The sequence below is a fragment of the Mya arenaria genome, chromosome 2 (assembly GCF_026914265.1).
Source record: "Mya arenaria isolate MELC-2E11 chromosome 2, ASM2691426v1".
NCBI lineage: Eukaryota > Metazoa > Mollusca > Bivalvia > Myida > Myidae > Mya > Mya arenaria.
Genome location: NC_069123.1, coordinates 40,028,842 through 40,055,451, shown reverse-complemented (window position 1 = coordinate 40,055,451; position 26,610 = coordinate 40,028,842). Strand labels below are relative to the sequence as shown.

The following is a 26,610-nucleotide window of genomic DNA, read 5'->3' as shown; positions in this document are numbered from 1 at the left end:
TTTTTCGAAATCCAAATGAAATTTATTTAAAGCTCTATACATAACAATTTATCAGAAAAACTCTCCCCGGCGTCTCATTTTTAATAAAGATCTTCTTCTTTTGTCTTCAATGTTTCTTTTCTTGGCAGCCTCTTCCCTGAAAAATACACAAGCCTTTTCACTCTGTTGCTTCATTTGTTTAGGTTAAAACAATTGGTTTTGTGTGAAAATAATATATCTAAGCATTTATTGTTTTTTTAAATTCCTTACAATGAACAAAAACAAAAATAAATATTTTGCCCTCCCTCCACTACTTTATAAAATTGTGCCTTAGAAACAAATACAGCGGGTACATGTGTACAGAAACGTGTGGATTTATTTTGAACATGTAAAACTAATATTCATTTAAGTTTAATAATTTTTTATCTTCCCCATCACCCTACCTATTAAAGGGTTGCTTCTCCCCCAAGTCCAGCGAGGGACCTGCATATTACTTATATTACATATTACTTTTGTGGATTAACAATCCTTTTTTGTTCACAATTGGATGCATCAAATATATTTTTATACATACAGTTTGACTTCGAAACATTGAATAGAGCCTTATTTCAGATCAATCAATGGAATACATACCTTTTGGCTATTAGCTCTAGTTCATATGGTGTAAGTTCTTTAGGTTTTCTTGAGGCTTGGAAGATCATGTGTCTGATTTTATCAAGGCAGTCAGCCTGGTTGAGAATCTGTTTACGTGTTTTCTCTGATGTAACTATCAATTCTCCATTCTTGGTCACTCGGTTTTGTTGCTGAAACAAATGTGCATAGCTAGTTATACAAACATGTGATAGGTCATTCCTTGTAAACATACTATAGACACAATATAATGTTTCCTTTTGCAAATATATTTTATGCTAATGATAAAGAGACATGTAGACGGCTTTTTCATAAAATTTAGTATGCCATTCCTTTACTAACCTGTTCCTGTTCTTTCTTACAGCTTTTGGAGTTCCATGAAGCTAACATTTAACTCCATATACAGACACTGATGCTCCTTTATTTAAAAGACAGATTTGAATGACCAATGAATTTTAATAATGATTTGAGTTGGGTATTAAGTTTAACACATAGCTGAAATGAAATCAGGCTTAAACTCGAGTTCTACCATTCTACCATATACTGACCTCTTCTAACAGTTTGGGTTTCACCCATTCTGGTATCCATGTGGCAGAATTTACATTGAATCTAACTTCAACCTTAGTGTTTACTGAAACAAAATAAAATTTAACAATCAAGTTTTACATGTGTAACTGATTAAGAGTGTCAAAAACAAAAATGTAAGTACTCTGCATGAGTAACTCATGTACCTATATATTAAATATTAAATATAAAGTCTGTTCCTGGCTTCCTGCTATATCTATAATTACAACCAAGGACATCAATGCCTAATACTTAAATGACCAATAGTGCTGCAGAGTGAACCTCAGCCCTTTTTTCAGTCTAAAAATTACATTTCTCAACAATGATCAAAGTTAATGGTACAGACCTTGCTTCACATTTGAACATTGTCGCTGGTTGTACATGGACCAATTTTCATTCAGTTATCTTGAAAAGATATCAAGTTATGGCAAAGTTTTTGACTGACCTTTAGCGGCATTGAAGTTTTGAGGGTTGTTGTTCAGGAGAGAATTGTCTCTAGCAACATGTGAACCAAGTTTAATTAAAAAACCTCCGAACGATTTTTGAGTTATGGCCGAGGTTAAAGTTAAAGACAACACTAATGCCGTGGCTATTAAAATAACAAGATTTTTTTTCAAGGTACAGTCGTACAGATGAGCTTAAAATATCACTGTAATGGACAACAACTTATTTAATACCTTACCATTTAACTTCGAAAAATAGATGATTATGTACTTCATTGGGAATACAAAACAGCTCATACTTTAGTGACATTTGACCAGGAAAACAGATCTAAGCAACAGCAATTCTTTCTTAACTTGGACATACATTTTCATTTATTCTTAATTAAATCCAACCATTAATAAGACTTACAGACCTTTGTTAACATGCTGACCCCCAGGACCAGATGATCTGCAGCTTTGAATACTTATGTCTTCTGTAAATAACAAACTCATCTTGTTGAAAGTACATGTAAATCACCTGAGAGAGAAGTTAACAAATCTGATACTAGTACATCACTGATAGAATACTCATGAAATTGTAAATCTGTAAGTTTTGCATAAACATCACTGTTGGCTACTTCTTTAAATGGGTGCATTTTCTATAGCCAAGTTAATGGATTCTTTGCTAGTTCATGAGTTACATTCTAAGACAATATGGACATAATGTGTTAATGTATTGTCATTATCCCAAACAGCTATCATAATGGACAAAAGCTTAAAAAATTCCCTTCTTCAACTTGTGTTGAGAATATTGATGTTATTTTTGCATTTTACTTTCGAAGGAAGATGACATACTTATTGGAATTTCTCCTGTGAACTGTTCAGCTAAACCATCTTCAGTTGTTGATTTGGAGTCAGTCTGTAAATTAAAAAAATAACATGAAAATGAAAAAATGATTTCGTACTTACAGGTAAAATTTACAGCTAAACTGATGTTAATGTTTTTTTCAGAAACAGCCTTGCAAAAAACCTTTACATGTTTATAAAGTCTCATATATACATACTTTCATCTTAATAGTTAATGTGTGATAAATGTCTAAAAATGAAATTACATGAACATAAAAAAAATTATAATAAATGAACAAAAACATATTAACTCCCTGAGAACAAAACATCAACATTTTAAAATGAAAGTATCTTCCATGGCTGAGAGTGTAAAATAGGTTTATCCTAACTCTTGCGCAGGGTGGTCTGCCGAAACTCGGTAAACCTTGTTTCTGCATAACACGCTGCGCGAGGTTTGGGATGAACCTATTGTGGTAGATGCTTTTTCTCCCACCTCAGTTAAACAAAACAAGGTAAAAAAGTATATTTTCCCTGGAATTCGTTTGTGCATAGTGAAAATAAATGTGTATTGATATGTGATAGTTCATGGTTGTCATGGATATGGGTGCAGTGATTCAGATTATGTTAATAGTCAAATCATTCTTTAAATATATCTGAGGAGAGTGCAGCATTATATCTTGAATGGAGCGTGAAAACATTTTTATGGTGCCATTTGAAGCAAGAAATAGTTTATTAGGATTCTAAATATTGCCAAAAGACAAGGTTTCCATGATACTACAGATGACGGCCTTCAACAAGGGAGGTAATTGTGTGATGACAATAAAAAAGGAGTTCCATATGGGTACTTCTTGTTTTATCTTTGCCCATAGGCAAGAGAAGCATTCAGATTGTAATGCATTTTATATCAACACCAACATACAAACCACTGGCAGTGCATGTGATTTATAATGGTTAATTCTAATCTAAATTAACAATTAAATAATATGGCCCAAACAATACGCTTCTGGTATTCCAATACACACCATACATTTATTGTTAATGAAGATTATCAGTTGAAATATGATTTCAATTATACTGGTATATAACAATGCATTACTTGGTACATATTTTTACTGTTGATGCAAACATCCATAATAAAAAAGGCTACAAGTTAATGCCAGTGCTTGTCTATTGTTGTTGTTTTTTGTTTTGTTCCCTGAATAATCCCTAGACAAATAAAAGCAAGTGTCATGCAGCTTGCTACACATATGAGGGTAACCAGACATATCGGCCTCCTAATAAATCAGTAATTAAAGACACTAGTTCATTCACACATCTTGTTCACACCCACAGTTTGCCTGTCAAAGGATGACTTTATCAGACAGACAGACAAATTTTCTTTGAAATCCTATCTATTTATAAAGGTTTAACACCATACTAATTTATATTTATTTTTCATATAATATTAACTTTACAGAATGGAGCAAGCATGGTAAGGTGCTGATAAGACTCTCATTTCAACAAGGGGCCAATTTGGTTGAGGAACCAATATGTTTGGCATATCAATATGAGTATTTAGTATATGTACCAAGTTGCATGTGAAACAGTTTAACTTAATATCTTGGGTCAAAGTTTTTTGCAGGACAACGTCAAATGAATAAAAAAAGAGAAATGATAAACATATAAATACTTGTTCATAAGGAATATGTCATAGCAAACAATTTATAAATGGCAACATCAGATGTTATCCGAATAAATTATCCGACAATAGATCGTGTAAGATTACCCTTGAAAACTCAGATGAAGTAGGATGGTTATCGGACTTTTCATACAGCTTGTCTAAAGCTATTCCACTTTTAAAGCTACTGTTACGACTCAACAGATGATTTTGAATTAGTTTTTGCTCTAAACGCACAAAGTTTCTTAAATGTAATGAAAACATTTTGACCGGAAATGTCTCCTGATCGCCTTGATTAGTAAAATTTGTAAACGGATTATGGAATGTTCAAACAGCGCAGAAAGTCTGATAGATTTAATTTTTTATTATTTGATAAAGAACAATAAGACATTGACTTATTTATATTACTTTAAATGTAAATATCACATTTCAAAATTAATCTTAATCGAATACAGTTTTAGACTTGAAAAGAGTTTATTAAATAAATATCCCCGCACACAGCCAGGCAGGTAGCGTGGCCGAGCGGTCTAAGGCGCTGGTTTAAGGCACCAGTCTCTTCGGAGGCGTGGGTTCGAATCCCACCGCTGCCACATCTTTTTATCACGATTGTTTTTTGTCATGAGCCAAAAGGTATTAATTATAACGGGTTTATAGGTCCGTGTTATAACATATAATCCCGAAAACACTGACTACGAAAATGTCGACTCCTAGAATGTGTAGTCATTACAATCGTCTTTTACTAGTTTGTTGTTACCAGTCAATTGTAACCACGGCCCCGAGGTCCGGGGAATAGCGGGGACTTTGACCTTCGGACCAGCCAAGCCCGGGTAAAGTCTCCGTCCTGCGGGGACAAACTGCAGGTAAAATCCCCGCCAAATGCACCCGAACCCCAGGTACCCTAGGTATGGCCCACCCCCGCTATTTTGGGGGTGAAGACAAAACCACCGCATTTACCCGGCCGGCACTACGGGGCCACCTGTAAGCCTGTAAGGTAAAGCACTGCCCATTTCCTTGGCTATCCCGGGGGGGGGGGAGTTGTTACAATTGACTGGTGCATTGGTCCCAGTTTGTATTTTGTCAAGACCCAGCTATCCTGGTCGAAAAACAAGTCCTTTGTGAACTAGGACTTTTTCTGATCTCTTGTCTCAGTTTCATCAAATTTTACTGCAACTATGAAAACCACGAATATATCAACACACAAATATTTTGAAGGGGCTATATCTCAATCTGAAAACGGGGACATAATTTGATCAAAATCTAAGACTCATATTGCTGTATGCAAAATACTCTGGGACCTAGAACCACTCTCAGCTGGGACCAATAAGACTCCAACACATAGAAAATATTTAGTACACGCACGTTTCAGTTCAGAAATGTTTTTAGATTTGATGCCGGCTATGAAAGCAAATGACCCCAAACCGTCTTCACGGACTCAATCTAAACATGAACGTACACATATATAGCCCTAAAATCTTTATAATTATGGAAATCGGAGGAAATAGTAATAAAATACGCCCAATTGCACCATTTCGGTCTATAAATTGCCAACACTTACTGGGAAGGGTGGGGGCCCAAACACCCGCCTGCCACCATTTGAAATTAGGATCTGAGAAATTGGTGTGTGTGTGGGGGGGGGGGGATGTCAAAAGGTTGTGCCCTTAAGATTCAAAATATTGTTACATTTTGCCCATGTATGTTCGTATGAGTTTCAATTAGTAAACCCTAACCAGAGACTGAAAGTATCATATACTATGAAACATTCTGAAAATGCAGCAGTATGATATCTGTCGTGATAGAGTTTTGCGCTTTCCTATACGCCATGTGGCGAATATACGACAATACGAAAACACGTCATGTGGCGGGGCGAAAGTACGCCATGTAGTGGGGCGAAAGTTTGTCATGTGACGGGGCTAAAGTATGCCATGTGGCGGGGCGAAAGTATGCCATGTGTCGGGGCGAAAGTATGCCATGTGGCGGAGCGAAAGTTTGCCATGTGACGTGGCGAAAGTATGCCATGTGACGGGACGAAAGTATGCCATGTGTCGGGGCGAAAGTATGCCATGTGACTGAGCGAAAGTTTGCCATGTGGCGGGGCGAAAGTATGTCATGTGGTGGGGCAAAATAACGTCTTATATGGCGCTGCGAAAGTAGGCCATGTGGCGGGGCGAAAGTATGCCATGTGACGTGGTGAACGTTTGCCATTTGACGTGGAGAAAATACGACGAAATATTTTTCCGTATATTCACGATGCCATTTTGTGTAATTTCTTATTGTCGTATTTTCGCATCGAAAGTAAGGAAATGCGGAATGGCATAAATCAGTCACCATAACAGTAAGTCGAAGTCTCGATATAGTCTTAATAAGGTTAAGACTAGCTTGTTATTACTAAATAATTTAGTAAAATATTTTACATATTAAACGGTAATATCATCATTTATTCAAACTTCCTACATTAGGAATATAATTTTAATAAAATGATGATAATTATACACGTTTAATGTGTAGATATATATTTGTTAAGTTTTACCGTGGAAGGAATTATTTTGTTGCCGGGCCTCATTGATGTTCTCTATCACGTCCGTGCGTATGGTATAAAAACATTTGCACGGACGACGGGCGCGGGAAAATAGAGCGGCTGGATTAGTAAGCATTGAGTGAAACCGATCAAAGAAGAAAAATAAACATGTCGGACAGTGAAACTACATCCGCTGCGGCGAAGAAGCCGGCACGACCAAAACCTAGCCATCCAACGTATTTGGTGATGGCGAAGGAGGCAATAACAGCCCTAGCTGACCGTAAGGGAGCGACCGTGCAGGCCATCGTAACCTACATTAGCGGGACGTACAACTTGGAGACGGATACGGTCCGACAACGCCTCAAGCCCGCGCTCGCGAGGGGAATGGAGGAGGGCTACCTCGTGCGACCCAAGGACTCTGACGCCAAGGGATTTACTGGTCGCTTCCGGCTCGATAAGACTAAGCTGGCAGAGGAAGAAAAGGCCAAAAAACAAAAGGTAAATGCAAATACGTAGGTCGATCCTTTTTTTTGAAGCTTGCACTATGCTAGTAACGTGGTAGGTATATATGTGTAAAAATAGTACATTGGTCTTTTATCTATGAGTCAATATTTTTTTTGGCAACAATTCTTGTCCTTTCAAAAATAAATTGTCCTACTTTGGCATAAAAGTACAAATTAAGTTTTAAGAATTACACACCATTGCCTTGTATATAGTCAAACAAAAGAAATTATCTGCAGTGAAAAGAAACTAGTAAAACCGATAATTGATTGATGAAAAATGCCATAAATTCTTTGTCCCAAAAGTGTATATTTAAAACATTATTCAAAAGAAAGGAATTATAAAATAAGGACAAATGTCATTTGTGTAATTATTTTGTAAAACCACATTAGTTTAAGTGATTAAATATGTACAACCCTTAAATATGACTATATTTTACGTGTTTCTTGATCTCATCTGGAGTTCAATGATGTAACATTGTGGAAAAGTCAGCCAATATATTAGTTATTTCCCTTGTATATGGATACGCCATTACCTATTTTTGAAGAGTAGCCTTATACAGATGACCAAGGAGGAGCCTAAAAGAAGCTGATTTATGAAAATATTAAAATTAAGCCTTCACTGCGCTAAGGTAAATAAATATAATTGAATTTTCTCTATGATGTAACCACTTTAGTCTCATTTATGCAAATGACCAAGTAGTTAATTCATTGCACTTGTATTTTCTTGAACTGAAAGGAAAACATTGCACAGTCTGTTTAGAACCCCACATACATATCATGATGGTGCAAGTGAAGTAAAGGTTGAATATATCCATCCTGTAACATTCTATGATGTAACGCTGTATTTCGTTATATCAGGGAGTAGTTTTGTTATATCAGAGAACAATGGCAAGTGTACAACTATTTAAAAAATAAAATAAAGGTTTATGACATTTATATGTGTAAATATTGACATCATCAAGCATTTTCAACATGCTGAGAAAAACAACGAGCTCAATAATTTAATTAGTTTTAGTAAAAATATCGTAATTTCAATTTTGATGTTACAGTAAGGAATGTAAATTGTTATGTCAAGGAACTTAATATAGTAAATACAATAAAGCATTTCTAACATACAGCTAATTGCAGTACATATCTATATTCTGTTACTGTTAAATGATTACCTGTATTAGGACGAGATTGATATAACATTGTTAACACGTTGTGGCATAAAGTTGATAAAACTGTTACAGCAAGTAATAAAAGTGGTACAGCAGAGAACTAAAACATTTTTATTATCTGAATCATGTGATCATGCTGTATTTGGTATTAATTTGATATATTTGTACATTTCAGTTGCTTAGAAACATACAAGTAACTGCCTGCATATCAGAAATAAATAAATAGAGAAAGAAGAAACAAAAGGACCAGGTAATTAAGTTTTGAAGTCTTAGATGTACTTCAGTTTTCCACACTTGCAAAAAGGTCCCACCTGTCTTCATAAAAGTTGAGATGGCATTTTAGTGTCTTTTAAAATATCTATTGAAAAATATATGTTTACACAGTTGTTATACATGTGATACACCTTTGACGGTACAAAATACACTTGTGATGGAGTATGTGCTAAATGCAAATAACCAGGTTTTCCAAAGGTTTTATTAGATTGGTTTTCCAAAAGTTTGTATAAGATTTTGGTATATAGTGGTGCGAGAGGCTGGACTGGATGATATACTTAGGATCAAGGTCGCACTTAATGACCTTCGTCAAAAGTGTCATTGGTCAAAATAATGGTGATCAATTACTTAAATGATGGAATAAGCGTAGAGTAACGACATTATTGTCTAGTAACACTTAATTTTATTTTAGAATGGGGATGTCAAACGCAGAGCGTCAAAGGAAGTTTCGTTCCAGATGGGATGAGGATGAAACAAGAAGAAAGTATTTGCAGGACTCTAAAGAAAAGTACAAGAAGGACAAAACATTGGGGAAAAGAAAACAGATTACAGATATGACACAAAGAGAAAAAAGGCATCAAAGAAAGATTTGGCGAGTGCAGAAAAGGAAACTGAAAGAAAGAAGAAAGGCTGAACAAGAAAGAATATTAACACCCCCTTCTTCACCTGTGACACCAGAAAAGAGACAGAAAAGACAGATCGATGATAAACAAATGGATCCATATGACAGGAAAAAAGAATTCAAAACATACCTGCAAAAACTGGCAAAGTGTAGAACATTTTGTGAGCTGCAGACTGAATGCAAGCAGATCAATGATACAATTGGTGAACTTACCATTGACCCACATGAGTCAAACATGAATTATTTTACCTGAATGACGATTTCTTGCAAACTGGCGGGACTACTAGTAAAACATCCAAGCAGTATGCTCAGTATTCAGAGATGTTCATTCCAAATGAAAGGGAAATGACAAATGAAAACATAAAATCAATTTACAGAAAAGATATTCTCAGTATCACAAAAGACAAATCATTTATGAGTATTTGGCAAGTTCATGCACTGTCATCAGTTCTCAAAACCCCTATTCAATCAGTATACCCTGAGCTAGGCAATAGAAATGTGAGGAAAGACATGCACAAACTGATCAAACCTGTTTCAGGAACCAATAAAGAACCCCCAGTTTTTGTAATGTGGACATCAAACAGGGATGATATGACTCCGTTACACTGGGTGCCAAATCACTTTGTGCCATTGTTGCAACTTCCGGAATGGTATAAAATAGATGATGAAAATAATAATGATTTGGGCGTATCTGACAATTACCAAACAAAACAATCACGTATGGAAAGACCAATTGAAGTTGAAAGTTCTGCACATGATATATCAAATGCTACGAAAGTTCATGTGTGTGTGATTTGACTGCAGAGATGGCAACGGCCAATGAAATCAGAAAAGCTGATGGAACGGAGTGCACATTCAAGGAATTCATGGAAAGCAGTGTTGACAGTTTGAATATAGGAATGGGTAAGGTAGACGGGGCAAATAATGGGACAGAAAGTGATAGTAAAGATACCAGTTCAAAGGTAAATGGGTCAAATGGTGGGACAGATAGTGATAGTAAAGATGTTGATGAGAAATTAGATGGGGGAAATTGTGGGACAGGTGGTGATAAAACAGATGATGATGCAAAGGTAGATGGTTCAAATGGTGGGACAGATAGTGATAAAACAGATGATGATCCAAAGATAGATGGGGCAAAAGAAGGGACAGATAGTGATAGTAAAGATGCTGATGTGAAGGTAGACGGTTCAAATGGTGGGACAGAAAGTTATAGTAAAGATGCTGTTGCAAACGATGATCGGGAACAACATGAGACAGAACATGTAAATACCAATTTAAATGACCATGAAGGTGTAAGTATGGGAGAGAAACATCGGAACAAGATCAGTGACATTGACACAAATTTTGACACATGTATATATAAAGAGAAACATGTTCTTGTGAATTTCAATGGAAAAGCACATGTTGGTATTGTGAGAGACAAACTTGTCATCTGTATTAGTAGACTGTATGCGCCGAAATGGTAAAAAAGATAAAAACAGTTTCTGCTGGCCAATAAAAATAAGAGACACAAATTGGTATCGGCTTACAGATGTTATTGCTATTGTTGAATGCTCCGATATTCCTGGACAGAGAAACAGGTATCAACTAGATGAAAAATCATGGCAAATGTATTCATCTCATTGTTGAATAAATATCGCAGCATTCAACAGTAGCAATGCCATCTGATAGTACACTGTAACATCTTTTACTCGACAAAACATTTTGTATGATCCATATTGTAATGCAACATTGATGATGTACAGAATTTGTTTGATGTAACAGTTTATTTCTTTCATGTAACAATACATTTATTGAAATAAGAAAAACATATATCCAAGTTTTGTTAACTTATGTTAATAGTATATTTTCTTGTTCACCGGATGTTGCTGAATTGTTTACCCTGTACTTTTGATGTTGACAAAACATTATGTATGATCCCTTTTGTAATGTGAAAGTATCAATCATACATTCATGAATAAAATTTCTTTGATGTAACAGTTTATTTCTTTCATGTAACGATAAATTTGCTGAAATAAGGAAAATATGTACCCAAGTTTTGTTAACTTATGTCAATAGTTTATTTTCTTGTTCTTCGGATGTTACTGAAATGTTCACGCTGTACTTTTGATGTTATGAAGTTAAATAAAAGATTTAAAACTTAAATTGTTTGTTCAAAATTCCATGCAGTAACAATACTAGTCCCTTATGTAACGTCGATTCCTTGACATAACATACCATGTTTTTGGACATTCATTTTGGTTATATTTCAAAAACAGTCAATTTTCCTGCTCAATGAAGAAGATCTATGTAAACACAATGACTGAGAATGAAAATGAAACTAAGGATGTTGTTCGCAGTTCAAAAGAATGAATTTTATATGTTATTTATTGTGAAAATTTAAATGCTAATGAGTACATAAGTAACATATCAAACACTGCGATGGTTTTGCAGCTTTGTTTTCATTTATTCAAAAACAAGAACATTTCTGATGATAAGAGGTAATAAAATCCTAGTTTTGCTTTAATAATAGTTTATTAATCTCTATTTAAAAATTTGTTACATCAAGGAAACTAGTAATGGGTGGCTAATTACTTTGCCACATATAGTACTACACAGAGTTAATTAAGGGTCTATTTATGTTTAACTGTATCAGATTTGCCCATATAAACATGTAAATAGACCAAAGAATTGGTTCCAGAGGACTTATTTTTTCTTTAAATTGACAAATGAAAATGTTGCAAAAAAAAATATTGACTCCTATAAACAATCACAATTGTTAATGGATTGCAGGGGTTTTGCACTTGAGTTAGCCTACTTTTTTAAATGAAAATAATGAGCTCATTGACCTAATGTTTCTTGTTAATATATACCCGACTTTAAATAAAGATTCTCTTGTCTTGTAAAGATCGATATTGAAATAGCCTTGATGTTGTAGGATCCTGCATTCAAAGCATGTCTTGAACCATTCCTAAGTATTCAGATGTTGATGATAAATGGAGAATATATGTTCATGTGCATCAACACTCTGGTTGTAAACTTGTAATTCTTGCTGAGATGTACCATGTATTTGTTTTGCACTGCAATTACGAACATTAAAAAATGAAAGCGCTATTAAGCTACAAACATGTACTGTGTTGTTTTTTTAAGTGATTATCAGTGGCGGGTTCAGGAGGGGGGATTTAATTAAGGGCGCAACCTTTTGACATGCGCCCCTTCCCAAGAACTGAATGTATATGGCATAAACTCTATGCATGGGGGTTGAGGTAACTCTCGAGAGAATTTGTAGTCAGAAATGGTGCATTTTTAGCGTATTTGATTACTTTTTTGTCTCCCATAATGAAGTAAAAATACTTTGACGATTTTAGAGGGGGCGAGCACCGGGTGCGCCCCCCTCTTTATCAGCTAGTGATTATAGGGACTGAAAGATTTTATGTTGTCACTGATTATTTTAAAAACTTTATAAAATGAGTTTATTTACATTTTTTATTACTTGTCTGTAATACTATACAGCAACTGGAACACTCTTTCAATCAGCATTTTGATATTTCAAGACTCAGAATAATTAAGTTTCAATATCTTCGCTGTTGAGCAAAATGGAACATGTTTTAAACTTTTTTAAAATAAAGATTGACACAAGAACTCTGATTGAAACTTGTTTTTACTAGCAATTCGTTCACATTTATAGCTCTAATGAAAGTTGCAAAAAATAAATTGCATTCATTAAAAATGATATTTTTCCATTACAATTTTCGAAACTATTCAAATAAACTGTGTGGTGAAAAACATTTGAAACACATAACTATAATCTTTTTAATTCATAATTTCAGCTTATGCTTAAGAATTTCTTATAAAGATATTCATGCACTTGCAGGAAAAGCTTCAAGCCGCAAAGGAGAAAAAAGAAGAGGCAAAACCCAAGGCAAAGGCTACAGTGGCCAAGAAGTCTCCGAAGAAGAAAGCAGATGGAAAGGCAGTCAAGACAAAGGCTGCTGCATCCAAAGCTAAGAAGACACCAGTCAAAGGGAAGAAAGCTGCGGCAAAGCCCAAGGTCACCAAGAAACCAATTGCAGCAAAGGTACTTGTTGTTCGTAAACTTTTATGGATTTAATTTTGTATTAAAGTCACAGATGTCATGTTAACTAATGACATGTATTTATCGGGAGTAGTTGTTAAAATCTAGAATTAATATACACTCTGTCCATCCAATTATGTGTGACTAGAACAGAAATTGATGAAACTAGCATCAATCGTATATAACCATGGTGTGGTGATACACTTGCAAGCATCATCTGCATTTTGGTTAGTTTGTGTGTACAATTATTGTGCATTTGTTAAGTACAGCACAGTTGAAAATCTGTCAAAGGCAAGAAATTGTATCATTTGACAATATCTATATTTCAGGCCACTCTGAAGACACCACTGAAAACGCCGAAAAAGCTGAAAACTGCCGCCTCGTCCAAGCGAAGGAGTCAATAACCGGCAGATATTAACTTTCAGTACTCTTGAGTTTAGTTCTTAGTCATAATTTTCAAAGTGCTTATATTACTTTTCTTTACGAACATTGGTGCGTACATGTATTACATTTAAAGTTAACACTTCTTCCTTGCATCTGTATATATTCATCATTTTTTGTTTTATTCAACTGATAATTAATATGATCTTTGTTGCTGTACAGTTTACTTCCAAGTTCACTCTTTCAGTTTACAAATTTTTATATTGATTATACAATGTTTATATAGTAATTAATTTTTATATTTGTTAACAACCATGCATTGTAAATAAAATGTTTTTATTCCTTGTGATGTTGTGAATTAATTCTGAGGTCGAATTTGCATAAGTAATGGCCTAAAAAAAGAAGCTTTCTACTGTTGTAAAATGTGAGCATAAATAGGTAGCTTATACAGAATCGATCTGTCCATCTGAAAATTTAATACCATTTTGCGACAGTTTTTGTGTCGCCTGAAAAGACGACATATGAGCCGCGTCGCGCGATTTTGGGCCTTCGGACATATTTTTGCTATTACAATGTTTTAAGGTATTTGAATGCCATGTAATTTCAGAAAGATATTCTGAAATTTTCATGATGATATCACTTAAATTGCGTAAGTTACGTGTTTACAAGTGAGATCATGTATTGCGCATTTTGAATACTAAATTTGACGTCATTCAAATGACGTCGTAATGAAAGTGCATTATTCAAATGACGTGCAAAATTATTGTATCAATATTACAACTAGCTTATAATTTAAATTATTTTCGTATCACAGAATATTTAAGAAACATAATTAAGATAAAAAATAATGAATCATTTTTGTAGTTTTAATACATTTTGCCGTTTTAAACACAGACTATCAATCCAGTCAAAATATGTCGGGACGAAATCCATGGTTGCTATGAAAACATGAGTAAACCAATGGTCATAAATTATCGAGAAAATGATGCACCAATGACAAACCTTAAATAGAAAGAAGTCCGGAAGAAATTGATTTACATAGAAAAAAACATTATTTTTGGCATTTTTTATTAATGATTATTTCATTTGTAACAATTATGTCCGAAGGCCCAAAATTGGCGATGCGGCTCATATAGGGGTTACTTTTGTCGGTGGCGGTGGCGTCGGCAGCAGCGGCGCCCGCGTCCCATTTTCGCTTGTCCTGGGTATATCTTCTAAACTATTAGTGGTATCAACTTGAAATTTCATATGTAGATAGATTTAATTGAGGGCAAGTGCAGTGCACAAGAACTGTTACTCTTGCTTCCATATTTTTAGAGTTATTGCCCTTTGTTATTTTTCTTGCTTAGGTTTTGTCAGTGGCATATCTCATAAACTAAAGGAGGTATCAACCTGAAACTTATTCCGTAGGTATATCTGATTGAGGGAAAGTGCAGTGCACCAAAACCGTAACTCTTGCATCTATATGTTTAGAGTTATTGCCTTTTGTTAATTTTCATGCTAAAAGTTTTGTCCGGTGCATATCTTGAAGAATATAAGAGGTATCAACTTGAAACTTCATAGCTAGATAGATCTCATTGAGGGCAAGTGCAGTGCACAAGAACCGTAACTCTTGCTGCCATATTTTTAGAGTTATTGCCCTTTGTTAATTTTCATGCTTAGGTTTTGTACGTGGCATATCTCGTAAACTATAGGAGGTATCAACCTGAAACTTATTCCGTAGGTATATCTGATCTCATTGAGGGAAAGTGCAGTGCACTAAAACCGTAACTCTTGCATCTATATGTTTAGAGTTATTGCCCTTTGTTAATTTTCAAGCTTAATTTTCAACACTTGTTTGTTGTTGTGTTTTGTTTATAAAAGGAGTATAACTAATAACCATACCTAGAATCAGAGTAATGGGTATCACTCTGCATGTGTACATTGTCTCATGGTGTGAACTAAGTTTTATTTGAACCTTTAACAGTTTTTCATTTCTGGCTCAAGTTAAAGTTAATGCATGCTTTACATTAACAAGAGGGCCAAATGGCCCTGAATTGCTCACCTGTCATATATTGCACATTGGTTTGATAAGAAATCTGGATGGTTCAAAGTAGTTAAGGTTTTTTAGAAGTCTGGAATAAGCTAGGACTTATGGAGTATATCAAGTAAGAGGATGATATGTTGAACAGTGATGATAACATGGAGTCTGGTGAATGAACAACAAGAATTAGTTTAATTGCGATAGCAAAACGTTTGCGGGAAACCGATTTACTCAGTAACTATTTTCTATAGTACTACGCTCAAAAAAGTAGGTCCAATGTTGGTCATGAGCAGTGGTCGAAACTAGTTCTAGCCCGACAGCAAAAACCTAGTATTTATTCTCTCGGATTAGTGTAAATTCTCTATATACAAGCCCGACTTAAAAGTGACGAAAATAATTCCTAAAATGGTTTATCACTAGTTACAAGGGAAATCACAGGTTGTTAAAAGGTCATTGGTTGATGAAGGAAGTCACTGGATGCTAAAAAAATCACTGGTTGCTACATTGTTTAAGTATATTGTGGACTAACATCGCATGAGGGACGACCCATGATGGACAACAGACAAAAGGCGGTCACAAAAGCTCACCTTGTCACAAAGTGACTGGGGAGCTAGAAACCCATGACCCCTGGAACGTGGATAATTTTGAAGCTTAAGTTTGAACAATGTTGGTAGAGATCTACTAAACAATGCTTCATGCCAAATATCTAAGACCTAAGCCTTGTGGTTTTGGAGAAGAATTTTTTTTAAGATTTTACTATATACATATAAGGAAAACCAATGACCCCCCGGGGCGGGGTCATTTGCAGGGTCATTTTTTACCCCAATGCCAAAGTTTGGACAATAAAGGTAGAGGTCCACTTAATGATGTATTATGCCAAATAGCTCTAGTCCTTGTGAATTCGGAGAGAATTTTTTTAATGCTTCCATTATATACAAATATTGAAAACCTAAGCCTATGAACACGGGGCGTGGCCAATTTTGACCCCAGGGCTAAAGTTTGAACAATCTTAATAGTGGTCCGATAAACGATGCTTCATATCAAATATCTAAGGCCTTCGCCTTTTGGTTTCGGAGAAGAAGATTTTTTAAGTTTTCATCATATACATATATAAGGAAACCCATGACCACCCGGGTGGGGCCATTTTTTGACCCCAGGGCCAAAGATTGAACAATATTGGTACAGGTCAACTAGATGATATATCATGCCAAATATCTAAGCTCTTGTCACTAATTGATTTTACGTGTGTATCTATATATGTATATTTGTTATTAATTGTTGTATGTGGCCCATATTGAAAATTGGTATGTGTACTAAATATTTTATCCAGTTTAAATTAAGACGTTACTTGTCTTTGTGAGTTCGGAGAAGATTTTTTAAGTTTTCACTATAACACGTATAGAGAAAACCCATCAGCCCCGGGGTGTGGCCAATTTTGACCCCAGGGCCATAATTTGAACAAACTGTGTAGAGGTCCACTAGACGATGAATAATGCCAAATATCTAAGCTCTAAGCCACGTAAGTTCAGAGGAGATGATTTTTGAAGTTTTCACTATAAACATATAGAGAAAACCCATGACCCCCCAGGGCGCGGGGCCAATTTTGACCCCAAGGCCATAATTTGAACAATCTTTGTAGAGGTCCACTAGACGATGAATCATTCCAAATATCTAAGCTCTAGTCCAAGTAAGTTCAGAGGAGAAGATTTTTGAAGTTTTAACTATAAACATATAGAGAATACCCTAACCCCCCGGGGCGGGGCCAATTTTGACCCCAAGGCCATAATTTGAACAATCTTTGTAGAGGTCCACTAGACGATGAATCATGCCAAATATCTAAGCTCTAAGCAACGTAAGTTCAGAGGAGATTTTTTATTTTTTTTACTATAAACATATAGAGAAAACCCATGACCCCCCGGGGGCGGGGCCAATTTTGACCCCAGGGCCATAATTTGAACAATCTTTGTAGAGGTCCACTAGACGATGAATCTTGCCAAATATCTAAGCTTTAGTCCAAGTAAGTTAAGAGGAAAAGATTTTTGAAGTTTTCACTATAAACATATCAAGTATACCCATGACCCCCCGGGGCGGGGCATTTTGACCCTAAGGCCATAATTTGAACAATCTTTGTAGAGGTCCACTAGACGATGAATCATGCCAAATATCTAAGCTCTAGTCCAAGTAAGTTCAGAGGAGAAGATTTTTGAAGTTTTCACTATAAACATATAGAGAAAACCCACGACACCCCGGGGCGGGGCCAATTTTGACCCCAAGGCCATAATTTGAACAATCTTTGTAAAGGTCCACTAGACGATGAATCATGCCAAATATCTAAGCTCTAGAAGTAAGTTCAGAGTAGAAGATTTTTGAAGTTTTAACTATAAACATATAGAAAATACCCATGACCCCCCGGGGCGGGGCCAATTTTGACCCCAGGGCCATAATTTGAACAAACGTTGTAGAGGTCCACTAGACGATGAATCATGCCAAATATCTAAGCTCTAGGCCAAGTAAGTTCAGAGGAGAAGATTTTTTAAGTTTTCACTATAAACATATAGAGAAAACCCATGACCCCCCGGGCGGGGCAAATTTTGACCAAAGAGCCATAATTTGAACATTCTTGGTAGAGGACCATTTGGTGATCCTACCTACCAAATATCAACAGCCTAAGCCTTGTGGTTTGGGAGAAGAAGATTTTTAAAGTTTTTCCTTTTGGTTGCCATGGCAACCAGAGTTCTGCATGGAATTGAATTCTTTGAACAACTTTGCTAGAAGACCACCCAAGGGACATCCCTATGAAGTTTTATTAATATTGGCCCAGCGGTTAAGGAGGAGATGTCTTTTAAGTAAATTGTTGACGGACGACGCACGCCGGACAAAAGGCGATCACAAAAGCTCACCTTGTCACAAAGTGACAGGTGAGCTAAAAAGTTGTGTAGCAAGTTTCATTTAAATATCTTGGAACGTATTTATGAGTTAATGCAATGGGTTCAAGTTTTTGTAAAACACTTCTGACCAATAACATCTCAATTACCCAACTTTTGTGTCCATAAAACCAACTAGCTAATAAAAATGAATGTTGCTACCATATTATATCATGCATAGGATGCTTTTTTACCCCCAATTCTCGTCTTAAAATTGCCTGTGTCCTTTCTATGCCATTAGAATTTCCAGGGTAATAGTGCAATTTATTCGTGGTATATGTACCGGTATTATAAATGTCAATGCTTCTTGGATATTCTTGTCTTATGCATTAAATTGCACTGTTCTTTTGCATCGTTTTAATTTTGCCTCTCTCTAAACGTTGCTGTTCGTGAATAATGACTTTCACGTTTTTACTCATGCATATTTGCACCGTTTTTTGCTCTGTTTAGTATATGAATGGATGTTGTTTTGTATTAAGATTAGACTAAAACAACTTTATCAGACTAACTTTTGGATGTTAATCTCCCTTATGGATTTTTATTACGAACAAATTATTAAAGCTGCACTCTCACAGATTGAACATTTTGACAACTTTTTTTTGTTGTCTTGGAACAAGCCAATTTTTGCAAAAATCCATGGAAACCAGTGACATAAGACTGCTGACAAAAGATCAGGTCGCAGATTTTTATATTTAAGTTCAAAAATTAATGTTTTATGCAATTTTTTTTAAACTGTTAGTAACGGTTTAAGCCATAAAACATTAATTTTCGAACGGCAATATGAAAATCTACGATCTGTTTTTTTGTCAGCAATCTTATATCACTGGTTTGCAGATATTTACGCACAAATTTGCTCTTTCCAAGACAAAAAATAAAAAAGTTGTAAAAATGATAAATCTGTGAGAGTGCAGCTTTAAATGTTTGAAAAGTGATCACCAGTATTCTTTATTACTGAAGTCTGATAAAAGGAATAATTATTATTAATAGGGAAAGCAAGCTAAAATTTTACAGTCCTATTAATAACCATGATAAATATGTTTGCTTCACCACAGTGAATACTTTATTTTGTCCAGTATATTTCCTTGAGGGTGTCTTTCACGATGCAACACTGTTGTAACTTAATGACTCTATAAACTTGACAATCCCAGTTATTTTAAATTTATTGTTTGTATTCTCACAAATTTAAAAACAATCAGACAACAATCCATGATTTTTAAACAGTCATCTGCCATTCTATCCTTATGTTTTATTAAACTCAAATCACATGCTGTTGTAATATTCTCATGACGTTACTTTCTCATTCAAAAACATATGTTAACAACAGTACTTCATTACACATTGAAAGCCCCTGACTTGTTTCAATATTCAGTCTAAATAAAACTAATTTTACAATTATTCTACTGTCTTGACGCTATCAGCATTTTTAATTTTTTAACCTATTAAATATCTTATTAATCATTTTGAAGCTCTCAAGTTTTCAAATTATTTCGCTGATATTTTTGGTCTCTGATTTGTCTGTACATGCTGATAGCATTCTGTCTCTGATAATCTGTTATCTGCTGCTGTACAGGTGAGAGGAACTTCCGCTTCAATGTCTGTCCAGGCTGCCTCTGGGATGATGTTTTGGGCACTGCAAGATGTGGTTGGCTGCTAGGCTCAGGGTCTTTGGAGGAGCTGGGGCCTCCCATCATCTCCTTCAATAACAAGGATCGTTTCCCAGGCTGAAATACAAGGAATAATTATACAGGGGTTTCATTAAGATCACATTTACATGCTATCAACTTTTTTTTTCTTCGCAGACATGGAAGTACACTAAGAATATATCTATTTTGATAAATATGACATAAATTGCAACTTAACATGCCCACTCCATAAAGCTTATGTCATTATTTATTTGAACTCATATATTTATTAAAAATATGGCTTAAATGTAACATTCATACCAGGTTCTCATTATTTAATCTCATAACCTTAAAGGTTTTTGAACTTTTATCCAAAAAGATGAAAAAGCTGTACTTTGCTATTCATTATAACTAACTACTATTTATAGAATATTATAAATGGAGGTAACATTGATACTGTTGACAAAAAAGTTATTGTTCTTGAACTGTGCAGTATGAAATGCAATCATTGATTCACGATCAATTTTATAAACTTCTTATTTAAATTGTGCTTAATAAGTTCTGTTTTACAACCAGAGTACAACTGTGTAGGCACCTCATAATTTGTTCAACAAAAAACAAATGTTACTGTGAACAAGTGCTGTAAGGAAAATGTGAACACCTGATGATATTGGATCTAAGACAACATTCAGAGAACATACCATTAATTTTAAAGACATCAACTCTTAGATCAGCCAATTAACCAAAAACACCATTAATGTTCAAGACCTCAGCTGCTAGACCAGTCAATCAAATGTACACCCCATTAATGTTCAGGACCTGAACTCCTAGACCAGCCAATCAACCGTACATACCATTAATGTTCAAAATATTAACTCCTAGACCAGCCAATCAATGGTACATACCATTAATGTTCAAAATATTAACTCCTAGACCAGCCAATCAATGGTACATACCATTAATGTTGAAAATATTAACTCCTAGACCAGACAATCAACCAAACACACCATTAATTTCCAGCTATCAACTCTTTGACCAGTCAAACAAATGTACACACCATTAATGTTCAAGACCTCAACAACTTGACCAGTCAATCAAATGTTCAAGATATCACCTCATAGACCAGCCAATCAACCGAACATACCATTATGTTCAAGCCATCACCTAGACCAGCCAATCAACCGAATATACCATTATGTTCAAGCCATCATCTAGACCAACCAATCAACTGAACATACCATTATGTTCAAGCCATCACCTAGACCAGCAAATCAACTGAATATACTATTAATGTTCAAGATATTAACTCCTAGACCAGTCAATTGAATGAACACACCATTAATGTTCAGGACCTGGACTCCTAGACCAGCCAATCAACCGTACACACCATTAATGTTCAAGATATCAACTCTGACCAGCCAATCAACCGTACATACCTTTAATGTTCAAGATATCAACTCTTACCAGTCAATCTAATGTACACACCATTAATGTTCAAGATATCAACTCTGACCAGTCAATCTAATGTACAGACCGTCAATGTTCAAGATATCAACTCTGACCAGTCAATCTAATGTACACACCATTAATGTTCAAGATATCAACTCTGACCAGTCAATCTAATGTACAGACCATCAATGTTCAAGATATCAACTCTGACCAGTCAATCTAATGTACAGACCATTAATGATCAAAATCTAAACTCTTTAACCAGCCAATCAACCAAACACACAATTAATTTTATCAGATTACCCTTGGTTTCTCATTGTCTGAATTGGCCTTTCGTGGCCTCGCTGTCAGGGTTGGCGGCTCCATGGCGACCTCACCAAAAGACACGCGATCTGTAAAGAATCATATGAAAATTGATTCAAATATGTCCTCCGCAATAAACAAAGAATGTCTACACATTATTATTTACAAGATTATTAGCAAAACTATTATCATCACTAATTTTTTTCAAACTTTAAAGGCCATCGTGTCAAGATGGCCTTCAAAGAATGTGGAATGAAGCATACTTACATCAATAACAAACAAATCTTTAGAAAAGCATATTTCATTACAAAATCAGAAACATTTGATTTGTTTCTCAATTTCATCGTAGTCATATTCACAAAGAAAGGATGCTTACAGTAATGAATTTTCAATTTTAATGAAAGTCCCACTGTCCCAAGTCATAAATATCTAATATGTTACTATACATTTGAGAAACTTCCTGTGAATTTTAAAATATCCTAAATGTAAATAATCAAAATATAACAGTTCATACTCTTAACTGGCCAAGAGGCAAAACTCCACAAATATTTTATCCAGGCCTTGAAATTATATCACAGTCATTGTAAAAAAAACACACTTGGATGTACAAGACCATTGTATACTAATGCTTGGCATCAATTTCTTTGACAAGCCCTGCTTTATGAATTTTTAGAGCTTAGTGACATCATGATCAAAATGGTTTTAAGGAAAAAACAACTGAACGACATGCTAAATAATGAGTTCATGTCCCAATCATTTAGCTTTATATTCACATTCTAACTTATCACTATTAATAATTTTTCAATATTCTACATGCCATAAACATAAGATGGAAATTCCAATGAAAGTGATATGTCATGTGAAATGAAAGTACCATACCAGTGAGCCCGGAGAAGCCGATCTGTTTGTCAATTTTCTTCTCCTGTTTTGCTTCCTTCTTTTTCTGCTTCTTATCTCTGCTTCGCCTATAGACAAAATCATGAGCGTACTCGTCTTGGAAAGTAATACATTGTACAGCATTGTTCATTCATTCAGACATTGCGATTTGTATAAAATTACCACCTGACTTGTCAGTAATTGGTTTACACTTCACTAATGGCTGGGTTTGTGTGGTCAACATCACTGTTTTAGAGAGGAACCAAGCTCTAATGGATATCTAGATACTGTACAAGTTTCATCAAGATACAATCAAAACTGAAGGCTGTATCATGTTAACAAGGAATTGTTTACAGTCTCACTGATTTTTTTATACTATCAAGGCCCATAATCTAGGCATGCATGGGCGGATCTGGCTGGTTTTCTAAAGGAACCTTTCAGCTTTGAATTACTGGTATAACTAACCCTCTTTTAGAAGCAGAGTATTTAGAAGCAAATTGCTGGGATGATAACAGACTGAAAATCCCAATCCAAAATAATAGATTTGAATATAAAGATGGTGTCTTACTGCTTCTTATTTTCACTTGTCGGCCTTTTCTTCATCTTCAGGTTGGTGATATTGTTCTGATCTTCCATTAGATCAACCTAAAAAGGACATCATTTACATATAATACATGTACATAATGGCATTGCACACTGCTTGGCAGTTTAATAGTCATTAGTGTTAATCAATTCTTAAACCATTGATTTTGTTTACATTATTTTAAATCTACATGCTTCATTTACAAAAAAAAAATCTAAAAAAAGCAATATTTGGAGCTTTTTTAACTGGAATTTGGGAATTGAAAATCCCATTTATAAAGGCTTACATTTATCTAATAGCACAAAAATCATGTGTTTTTTTACTTTCATCAATTAAGTCAAATCAGTTAAACATAATAATGCAGAGAAATGAAATCGTTTCTTTGCATATATCAAATGTAAACTTTTATTTAAACAGGTACAAAAACCCATTCTGACACACCAGAGAAATGATACTATCCATAGATTTATTATTATCAAACCTCTGAAGAATAAGAATGCTAAAACATAGCTATAAGAATGCTAAAACATAGCTATAATATACAGACTGTTGGGAGATTATGATTAACGATTATCACAGACTCTTTGCAGAATCTTCCCAAATGATGGCTCTCGATTTGCAGTAACAGACAGTCTTATTTTATAAAAAGGGATGGTAAGGCGTAGTGTGACTGGCCCTTAACAAAAGCTACTTCACACTCACCTTATATTTGTTTTCCATCTTGGACCTCATGATGACCCTGTGTGTCTCCATCTCCACCCGTCTTATAAAGTCCCCGTCTTTCTCAAACTTGCCCTGCTCAAACCGAGGTATTCGAGCCATCGGTCTGGATGTTGCACCTTCTTTTAAGAGTTCATCACCTGGAAAAAAATGTTTATCGGTCTTACATGAGATTATATATTTAAAGACAGGTTTTATAATGCTAAAATTAAAAGACTAGACTTTTCACAACTGTTTTGTTCAAACTATTTGGGGTAAAATTGTCCACACAACTGTGATCATGTGTTTACTTCACTGAGGGTTATTCCAGTAAAAAATATCACCCACGGGGGAAGGCAATTATTTTCATAGTCTATGGGTGGGTGTCTTTTTCCCTATTTTGGACCCCAAAATGGTAAAGTTTCTTCAGTAAGGGAGTGGTATTACATTCTAGAAAGGTTGAGGTGAACGATAATAGGCAATTTAAAAGTGCTACAAAAGACATCATACTCAATTTTCCCCTCTTCCTTTTCTTTTTCAATGTCTTCTTTTTCTTCAGTTTTGTTTCACTCATTGCATGTTTAGCATGGAGCATATCTTTCAGTTTTCTCGGCACATGTTGAACATCCAGCTCTCCATCTGGGACTGGCAGGTTTTGCTGCTTTCCCCGCTTGCTACTGACGAATGTTGGGTCACTGGAATAATAACAAGAGATGTTTGTAAAACATGCCCCCATTTGTCAGATTTTATTCAGGGTTCCCCTTGGATACTTTAGCTTGGGGTCCTTGGGTATTAATGGTTGGCATGGCAATGTCTTAACATTTTACAACACCTGTCCCTGTCTTAGGATAATCATCAACCACTTTACGACAACTATATAGCTGCTTTATGATAGAGGACATGTTTGTAGGGAAAAACATGGAGCGGTAGATTTTTCTATTGACTTCACATGTCTGATTTTGAACTATATTGGGAACAACTTAGACAGCTTCACTTAAACAATTTCATGTGAATGGAAATATATAATATGCGATAACAACAGAATTTTGCGTAGATCATTCAACAGTAATATCAATATATCAATATCCCACTTCTTATCCCTAACAAAACTAAATGTGAAACATCCAAGAACAAACGTTTTCAATATCACCGCCTTTAAGACACACAAGGCTTATCCTATCGTAAGTCAAAACCACTTTAATACAATTAAGGTGTTTCCTTTGATTTCTTCAATTCTGTTGTGTAAATAATTTAAACAAAATGTTGCGTACGTCACTAGCTACAATGAGTGATCAGGGATATTTTTTAATTATTTTGACATTTCTTATATGTATTCCTGTAACACTACAACTCTCTACCATTTAACACCGGGCGAAAGAATGTATAGTAAAATTATGCCTCGATGTTGAATATTTTTGACAAAATTGTTCAATATATACCCGACAGTGACCTAAACTGGATCGAATTTGTTATTTTCACATAAATATATTTTTGGTCACGAATACCCTTTTATGCATGTACACAACATATCAGAGTTGTCCCAGATTTACAGATATCGGAATACTTGATTAACAATCGACACATTTAAGTGTTTTATGATATCTGAATATGTTATTTGGCATAATGACTAGTCTAAAATAATAGATGTGTTATACGGGATTCTTCCAATCCCTTACGTCTAAACAGGTTTGTGCAAAAACTGGGGGGATTTGAAAATATTGAAATTGTATTTAGTGAAGTATCTAATGTTTGAAATGGATAATAAAGGTTTATATTCCTATTCTACCTCATAAGTGAAAAGCCATTTTGCTAAAAACAGGATTCCAGATCGGAATAACTACCCACTTTTCGAACAAAACGATTTGTACGTAAAGGATTTGCCATATCAAAAATCGTAAAAACATATGTCAACATACAATTATTTGGACTAGCATAATGACATAAATAAATATGTGTTTTATAGTAGGCAATAATATCTTTATAGAAGTTTGAATTTATAACGGAGATAATTTCAAAGTTGTGGCCGCGAGGATTCTATGCGCAAGGACCGTTAGCTACTTTCTGCTGGGATGGTGGACGTCACATGTCTTCCATGGTAACAAAATCTGTCAAAAGACTCATTGACGGCCATTTACTGATTTAGGTGGACTAGCCATTTAGGTGGAATACGTATGTTGACTCTGTGCCACCGTACATCAATGCCCATGTGTGGGTGGTGGGACTTTAAAATGGTTCAGTGTCACCAAAATTAACTGACACTGCATTTTCGAGTATAACATAAGTACTGTACTGTATAGCTTGTTTCAAAGTTAAATTTTTATCTCACACTGTATCTTCGTTGCCAATAGTTTTTTTCAACTTCTTGTGTTTTTTGCTCTTCTGGGGTTTTCCAATGCCTTGTTTTCCCATTATGGAGATAAAGCTTATTTCACGGTTCGAGTTAAAATGAAATTCAAAGCTGATGTTTATTTAGATGAAAGAAACACGTGTATTTGTTTTCTTTCTAAACATTTCACTTCCGGTCA

At 35.0% G+C, this 26,610-nt stretch overlaps 3 protein-coding genes and 1 non-coding gene across 4 annotated transcripts; 2 read left to right on the top strand and 2 right to left on the bottom strand.

Moving 5' to 3' along the window:
• Positions 1-4,380, bottom strand: LOC128211105 (peptidyl-tRNA hydrolase ICT1, mitochondrial-like). The gene is made up of 6 exons (XM_052915526.1): positions 4,207-4,380; positions 2,451-2,514; positions 2,030-2,089; positions 1,158-1,240; positions 613-782; positions 1-136 (listed from the first exon to the last, which is right to left on the bottom strand). Exons 1-6 carry the CDS (start codon positions 4,360-4,362, stop codon positions 52-54), a joined length of 618 nt encoding a protein of 205 aa, XP_052771486.1. The 5' UTR covers positions 4,363-4,380; the 3' UTR covers positions 1-51.
• Positions 4,381-4,606: 226 nt separating this feature from the next.
• Trnal-aag (transfer RNA leucine (anticodon AAG)) lies at positions 4,607-4,688 on the top strand. The gene has a single exon. It is a non-coding gene; the product is annotated as a tRNA-Leu (tRNA).
• Positions 4,689-6,781: 2,093 nt separating this feature from the next.
• Positions 6,782-13,753, top strand: LOC128211131 (histone H1-like). Its single transcript, XM_052915560.1, has 3 exons — positions 6,782-7,111; positions 13,025-13,228; positions 13,555-13,753. The coding sequence occupies exons 1-3, from the start codon at positions 6,782-6,784 to the stop codon at positions 13,627-13,629; spliced, it is 609 nt and encodes a 202-aa protein (XP_052771520.1). The 3' UTR covers positions 13,630-13,753.
• Positions 13,754-19,700: 5,947 nt separating this feature from the next.
• On the bottom strand, positions 19,701-26,610 carry LOC128211080 (coiled-coil domain-containing protein 137-like). Its single transcript, XM_052915499.1, has 7 exons — positions 26,412-26,610; positions 24,596-24,780; positions 24,089-24,246; positions 23,372-23,448; positions 22,807-22,892; positions 21,928-22,016; positions 19,701-20,274 (listed from the first exon to the last, which is right to left on the bottom strand). The coding sequence occupies exons 1-7, from the start codon at positions 26,492-26,494 to the stop codon at positions 20,023-20,025; spliced, it is 930 nt and encodes a 309-aa protein (XP_052771459.1). The 5' UTR covers positions 26,495-26,610; the 3' UTR covers positions 19,701-20,022.